Source organism: Echinops telfairi, unplaced genomic scaffold (assembly GCF_000313985.2).
Source record: "Echinops telfairi isolate 266 unplaced genomic scaffold, ASM31398v2 ScPeMD7_2010;HRSCAF=2546, whole genome shotgun sequence".
NCBI lineage: Eukaryota > Metazoa > Chordata > Mammalia > Afrosoricida > Tenrecidae > Echinops > Echinops telfairi.
In genome coordinates, this window is record NW_022105908.1 from 7,128,224 (window position 1) to 7,136,416 (window position 8,193).

Sequence of the window (8,193 nt, forward strand, 5' to 3'; positions counted from 1 at the left end):
GCATGTACACTGGTACAGATAAGAGCTGAAAACACAGGGAATACAGTACATATAAACCTCTCAGGACCCATAATGAGAGTAGCAATACCAGGAGGGGAAGGTGGGTGGATAAAGGGGGAGCCAATCACAACGATCTACATATAATCCCCTCCCTGGAGGACAGACAACAGAAAAATGGTTGAAGTGAGACAGTGGGTGGTGTAAGACACGAGAAAAATACATATATAAATTATCAAGGCTTCATGAGGTCGGGAGGAATGATCTGATACCAAGTGCTCAAGTAGAAAGAAAATGTTTTGAAAATGATGATGGCAACAAATGTGCAAATGTGCTTGATACAATGGATGGATGTGTGGATTGTAATACGAGCTGTACTAGCTCCCTATAGAATATGATTTTGTCATCTTGATAACAAGTCCAGTGTAGGGCTATGGAGAATGTGATTCTTTTTAGCTATCTTGGTAAGAATGTCAACGAATTAAAAGTATATTTATTGAAAGATAGAATATAGGGAAAGACCTGTGTTCCAACATCAAAATAAAAATCTCTAATAATTTAAGGTTTGCTGTCTAATGTGGTGGCTTCTAGACACATGTAGCCACTGAACACTTGAAAGGTGGCTGTGTTGCAAAGTGAGATGTGCTGCAAATACAAAATGCACACCAGAGTTTGAGGATTTTCTATCAAAATAAATAAAATATCGCATATCTAATGGCTACTTAAAAATATTGATTACATGTTAAAGTGTGGCATTAGTGGTTCAGAGTTAGAATTATTGCCAAATCCAGATTTGAATCCATGCCAGTGCATTTCATGCACAACCACCATGGCTGTGGAGATATGCATGCACAATGCCATGATATTGAGCAGATTTCAACACAGCTAATAAGATAGTTTAGGAAGAAAGGCCTAATTCTCAGTCAGTGAGAACTCTATGGGCCCCAATCATTCAACCAACATCAGATCATGGGGATGGTGCAGGGCTAGCGACCATTTCATGTCATCATAAACAACATGCTGCAATGATTTAATTCTTAGGGTATGCATGCAGTCAATCTTCACTTACTGTGAAGTTTGTATTTGCAGATTCACATACTCACTGAAATTTATTTGTAACCCCGCAGACAATATTTCCAGTCTCTTCGTGCTCGTCTCTGGGCATGTGTATGGTGAATAATTTGAATTGCTTAATGTGGTTGTTTCCAGCTGAAGTTGAACAAGGCTGGTGGAGAATAAGTTATTTCAGTATTTGTGGGGATTTTATGGAATAATGAGAAATAGACTTAAAATTTTTTCCCGTTTCTTTTTACCTTTTAATGTGACCACCAGAATATTTAAAACTAGATGTAGCCCACATTTTCCTATTGAATAATGCTTTTTTTTTTTTTGCTGTCAGTTGGTTAAGAAAGAAGTGCATAGAAATCATCTATTAAAAATACAAGGGGGTACCCCTCCTAAAAAAACCCACTGGAATTCCTCCCACCTCCCCAAAGCTATGTATTTAATTATTAATTATTATTATTTTTTACAAAACAACTTTATCCACCTTCAAAATGCTTATCCATATGTCAAATAATGTGATTCCATTCTTGGAACCATTTTTCAAACTCATTTGTTTGGATAGCTTACAGCACCTCCCTTGTTTTTTCCTTCACCTCTTCTACTTCATCAAATCACTGCCCTTTCATGTTCCTCTTTATTTGTGGAAACAAAAAGAAATTGCATGAAGCAAGGTCAGATGAGTAAGGTGCGTGGGACAAGAGAGGCATGTTGTTTTTTGCCTAAAACTGGCACACTGAGATGGCTCTGTGAGCAGGTGCATTGTTGTGGTGGCAAAACCAGTCCCCGCCTGCCACAAATCAGGCCTTTTTGTTACACGCTGTTAAGCAATCTCTTCAGAACTTCTAAATAGAAAGCTTGATTAACAGTTTGACCTGGTGGAATGAACTTCAAATGCATTATGAGTCAATATTTTCATCCGTTAGGGAAGTTAACGGATGTCCAGAACAAGGTTTGTCACCAAACGACATTTCACCTTCTTTGTTCCATTTTTTGGTTTTCTTTTGGTACCACCTTGTACATCAAAATGTTACTGTTTATGAGAATTTTTAAATCTCTTTTCAAGTTTCATATAAATTCATTTTTATGCTACAAAATCATAGAAACCTTTAATTAAAAACATATAAAAGGCTAAACTATTCTTTTCTTCTTATATACTCCAGCTAGTGTTATACACTTCTTTTAAAAAAAAATCATTTTATTGGAGACTCCTACAGCTTTTATAACATTCCATATATCAATTGTATCTAGCATATTTGTACATATGTTGGCCATCATCATTTCCAAAACATTTTCTGCTTGATCCCTTAGTATAAGCTCCTCTTTTTCCCCTCCCTCCCTGACCCTTCTACCCTTGGGAATCCATGATCAATTATGTATTGTTATTATTATTTTGTATCTTACACTGTCCGTTGTCTCCCTTCTACCACTTTTCTATTATTCGTTCCCTTTGGTGGTGGGGGCTATATATCCAACCTTGTGATGGGTTCCTCCTTTCTCCCTCTCCCCCCTCCCGGAACCTCATGATACTGCTACTCCCACTATTGTTCCTGAGAGGTTTTTCTATCATGAATTTCATGTGTCGAGAGCTCTTATCTGTACCAATGTGTGTTCCATGGTCTAGCCAGATTTGTAAGGTAGAACTGGGTCAGGGTAGTGTGGGCTAGGGGATTGGGGGAGGAAGCATTCAGGAACTAGAGGAATGATGTGTGATTTGTCTGTGCTATATTATATGTTGGTCAAATCATCCCTTCCTTCTGTGGGGGGATATCCAATTGTCTATAGATGGGTTTTGGGCCTCCACTCCAACCCCCATTGTTCACATGAATATAGTTGCTTGTTTTGGATCTTTTGATCCCGTTGAATCTCATGATCACACAGACTGGTGTGCTTTTTCCATGTGTGCTTATTTGCTTCCCTGTTAGATGGCTGTTTGCTTAAATTAACTTCAAGCCTTTAAGACCCTAGACGCTATATCTTTCGATAGCTGGGCACCATCTGCTCTCTTCACTACATTTGCTTATGCCCCCATATAAATTCATTTTAGACATTAAAAAACTTTAGACTTGATTTCAGACAATCAAGCGATTTTGATCTTTAATTTTTTACACTGTATAAAATTTTAGTTTTGCATTGGCTATAATACTTCACCAAGGCCATCAAAAGAATAGAACTTATCCTAAACAATCAATTTTAAGCATGGCTTCTGTCACCACCTAATGATTAGATTTTTATGCTGTGTCATTATCTTTAAGGTGCTGAAAATAGTTCTGATACAGAAAGTGCTCCTTCTCCTTCACCAGTTGAAACTGTCAAACCGAGTGAAGACAGCACTGAGAATGGCACTCCACGCGGGAACCCTGAGTCTGTGGCAGAGCTACAGCCCAGCTCTGAAATGGCACCTGGTACAGCTCCCTGTTCTGCAGTCCCAAGCACAAAGCATGCTGAAAATGCACGTGCAGAGAACCAGGCAAGTGATAGCAGTGTTGGAACTGCAGAACCCATGGACGTGGATCATCAGGAACATAGTGCTGAAGGGAATTCTGCTCTGGAGCTCCCTGCAACTACGAAAGCAGCCTCTGTAGGTGATGAAATGAGGGTACAGGAAAACAGCACAGTTAAAGTTGAAGGTGACACCACAGAAAGAGAGTTAGAGCGAGCCAACGCAAAGACTGAGCCTGGAGAAGAAGATATGCTTGTGGCTCCACAAATCCGACCTGAACCCCAGTCAGACAATGATTCCAGTGCCACCTGCAGTGCTGATGAGGATGTGGATGGAGAGCCTGAAAGACAGAGGTAAGTCCAGCTCCTCAAAGGCTCCCCCTTCTTGTTTTGGTTGACTATCACAGGATGGTACTGCAGGTAGGGATTGAAAAAAACAAGTGACTGCTTTGATTCTGGCTCATCGCAACTCTGCCAGTCAGAGTAGAACTGACCTTGTGATTTTCTAAGGCTGTTGATCTTAACAGGAGCAGAAGCCTCATATTTCTAATTCAGATTGGCTGGTGGGTTTATACTGCTGACCTGTGGTGGGCAGCCAAATAGTAACTCTATGCCACCAACCAGTCTTACAAATTACATCTATAGAATACTGGCAAATTAGAGGTAATTGATATGATCTTAATACTGGGTTATAAAGAAAAAAATTGACTTATGTTGCTTTTGATCAGTTTAACCAAGGCAAATTATGTGACCATTATTTTTTAATGCAACATTACAAATTTCTTTCATATATGACTTGTAAGTATGATGGGAATTCAAAAAGGTTGTGGGAAAATTCCATGATCTCTTAATTCCATTTTTCCCATAAACACTCCCCCTCTTCCCGCCACCCCCTCCCCATATAAAAGCATAAAAAAAAAGATTTTTCCACCAATAAATGTGTGAAACAAGTCTGGGAGTGGAAGCAGTGTGATACGATGATGAAGATGGAGGTAAGCATAGGCTAGAAGTAGTGTTTGCTCTGAAACGTAGAGGCTTCAAAGCAAGGTCTCCTATGCCTGTGTCACAGACGTAAGAAAACACACAGAATCATGGCACGCATTCTGAAAGCGTCGTTTACATTCACACAAATAATAAAAATAATGACCATATTTTTTGTATCAGTGAAAATTTTAGATTGTTTATGTTTGTAATGAAAAAATCAGGTCTAAAATAGTGTAAAGAATGCATCACATTTTTATGGTTTCTGTAAGAAGATATATGTGAGGTTAATTCAAAAAGTATTGTGACTAGGGCTCCAGTTTATTCTAAACATGCGCTGTTTTATCCCAAACAAAAACATTTAAACATATTTCTGTGAGTAATGGTTGGCTGCAGACAGATTCCCTCAGTTATACACTTGGCTCATCTCTTTGACTTCACATTTTGAAATTTTTGTTGATTAAACAAAAGGGTTTCTGTAGTGGCACTTTAATTTCCCCCCAATTTTTTTTAAAATCATTTTATTGGGGGCTAGTACAACTCTTATCACAATCCATACATGCATCCATTGTGTCAAGCACATTTGTACATTTGTTGCCATCATCATCTTCAGAACATTTTCTTTCTACTTGAGCTTAGTATCAGCTTCTCATTTTTTTGCCTCCCTCTCTCATGAATCTTTGATAATTTATTTATAAATCATTATTATTTTTTCATGTTTTACACTGACTGATGTCTCCCTTCTGTTGTCCATCCCTCTGGAAGGGGTTATAGGTAGATCATTGTGATCAGTTTCCCCCTATTTCCCCCCACTTGCCCCTTACCGTCCTGGTATTGCTAGTGTCAATATTGGTCCTAAAGGGGTTTATCTGTCCTGAATTCCCCGTGTTTCCACCTCTTATCTGTACCCGTGTACATGTTTTGTTCCCCAGCTTTTTATTTTTAAGTAGGTAGTCATTTACATATCAGATCATTGTTTTTGCATTTAATAACTTAAATGATTTATCCTACCTTCCTATTGCTTGTCCTGTCCATGTCCTCCGTTCCTCACTCTTTTAAAACCTGTCTCCCTCTTGTAGTGTTATATCTCCTCCTCCCCACATCAGCATCTGTTTACCCTGTGGTCTGTTGCTTTCCCTCCCACCCAGATAACTGTCCAAGTCTGTTTCCACTCATGTATTATTTGTTCTTTTGTTTGACTAACTTACATAGCATCAGTCCTTCAAATCCATCTTTGCCACAGATTTGTCATTGTGTTTCATAGTTTCATCATTATTCTTTTATGATGTGTATATACAAAAACTAATCCATTCTTCCACTGACGGGCATTCAGGTGGTTTGTGATTTTGCTGTTGTGACTACTGCTGTAAAGGACATGGGTATGCACATATCTTTTTATCCTCTGTTCTTTATTTCTGTAGGGCATTTGCCAAGTAGCATTATTGCTGGGTCAGTGGTATTTCTAGCACCAGTTGTTTGAGGTATTGCCATACTATTGTCCACATTGGTTGTGCTGTTTTACAGTTCCATCAGCAGTGTATGAAGTTTCCAGTCTTTTGCACCACCCCAGCATTTGTTGTTTTCTATATAGCAAAATTTTTGACTTACCCTTGTATATTTATAGGAATAGATACCAACTATATTTAATTTCCTGTGTTTTTCTCTATCTTAAAAGAAGGGGAATCATAAGATAATGATTCAAATTCAAGACATGAATTTGAGTAAACATTTAATCAGAAGCCCAAATAAGCTAGCACTTTTTCCCTCCCCCCCTCCTTTCTTTTTTTAGGGAGAAAAAAGCAAAATAGCCAGCCAAGAGACAGCTGATTTCTATTCAGAGTTCATCTTTCTTATTGTATCCTAATATTTTTGACTATCTTCTATACCAAGTCCTATTGATCTCTCACATACTGTAGATTTGGTGCTATAATAATAATAAGCATTGCAGTGATGAGTTCTCACATGGTACAGTAAATGCTGCAATTTTCATCAGTACGTATTTAAATAAAACACTCTCTGCTTTACCACAAAATCCAACCATCTGGATAAATCTTTTTTACTCGTGATCTTACAATAGTCTAGATTTTATGTGAATGATCCCCAGCTTTAGTGAGAATAAACATAAATGGATTGAAGCTAATATATTCTCTTTTTAAAGCATTTAAAATTATTTTTTTAACTATCATTTTATTGGGGGCTCTTACAACTCTTACAACAATCTATACATCTGTTGTATCAAGCATATTTGTACACATGTTGCCATCATTATTTTCTAAATATTTTAAGCATTTTTAAAATGAAACATCTCATTCCAAAGTAAACACCTGTATGTATGCCCTATGGGCTTTAGTAATTATATTTATAAATAAAGAAAACAGCATGGTAGTAGTAATCTTAAAGATGAGCATTTCAAAAATGAACATGACAGTCGTACATTCTAAAGATAAAGTTAATTGTGAATTATATCTTAAAGTTTACATTGCTTTTAAACATTTTCAAAATAACCCCTTTGATTGTCTATACTTAATATCTTTCTGAACGTAGGTTTTACTGCTGTTTGTTTTTTGTATAGGTTCTCATTTTCTTACGCATTTATGTTTAGAAATGTTTACCTTTCTCCTAATGACTATGACAACCTCCAGAAATGTGAGCAAGCTTGTGAGGCATACTAGTGTATATGATTGCACCAAGTTCATATATTGGGTGTCTAGACTCAAGTGTAAACATTAATGACAAGTGATACAGTGGAGTGAACTAAAGATTGCATGTCTTATGTTACATTAAAGGAACAACTGCTAAGAGCTCAACACTTGCTGCTATGTGGAAATATTGGCTCCATGGTGCCAACATTTTCTGTTAGAAACCAGAGGTCTAGAATTTTGTAGGAAACCCCAGATGGCTTATTCAGATGTTTGAAAGATACTTGTGATCTTGGCAAAACATACTCTAATCACCCTGTACTGTAGATAACCAGTTCGTAACATGTGTTAGTGGTAAATTAAAAACCTATATTTCAAGATAGCTTTTGTTCAGACAATTAATATTTATGGAGAGATGATTAAATTCAGATAAATTTCAACCTATAACCTAAAACCAGATTGTATATAAGGTAATGGCTCTTTTTTCTGTATCTATGAGATTTGCATTTTAGACCCCCCTTTTTCTTGCTATTCTACTATCTTGCGAAGGTTAATGTGATATATGTGTGTGCACCTATGTACACATTAACTTAAAGCTAATAGGTGGTGTATGCTTTACAACTTCAATAGGAATGTATTAATTTGTTGCCTATTGCAGAATGTTTACCATAGAATCAAAGCCTTCATTGTTAAACCCCACTGGATCTATACTGGTTTCATCGCCAATAAAACCAAATCCATTGGACCTGCAGCAGCTTCAACATCGAGCTGCTGTTATCCCACCAATGGTAAGTATTCAATGTGAGCACGAAGAGTAAAGATAAAAAACAAAGACCTTTGGTGACACATTTCTCACCTTCAATTGGTACCTTATTTCAGTTCAGATTAAAAGATGGAAAATCATTCTAGATTGTTTCTGCTTGGCTCTTTCTTGTCCATGAACTCCTTCTTTTTCTTTTGTCCATGAACTTCTTGAAGCTTTGTGATTTTGTGTGTGTGTGTGTGTGTGTGTGTGTGTGTGTGTGTGTGTGAACGTGGTAAACTACTCCTTACTAAGATAGGGCGCCAACAC

At 37.3% G+C, this 8,193-nt stretch overlaps 1 protein-coding gene across 6 annotated transcripts in view; it reads left to right on the forward strand.

The window, feature by feature from the left end:
- Positions 1 to 8,193, forward strand: part of NCOR1 (nuclear receptor corepressor 1) — a 151,089-nt gene that overhangs the window by 88,164 nt on the left and 54,732 nt on the right. For all 6 annotated transcript variants that reach the window (XM_045293367.1, XM_045293373.1, XM_045293372.1 and 3 more), the window contains 2 exons: positions 3,315 to 3,855; positions 7,780 to 7,909. In XM_045293367.1, the coding sequence (XP_045149302.1) occupies positions 3,315 to 3,855; positions 7,780 to 7,909 (671 nt within the window). The remainder of the gene's footprint in view (positions 1 to 3,314; positions 3,856 to 7,779; positions 7,910 to 8,193) is intronic.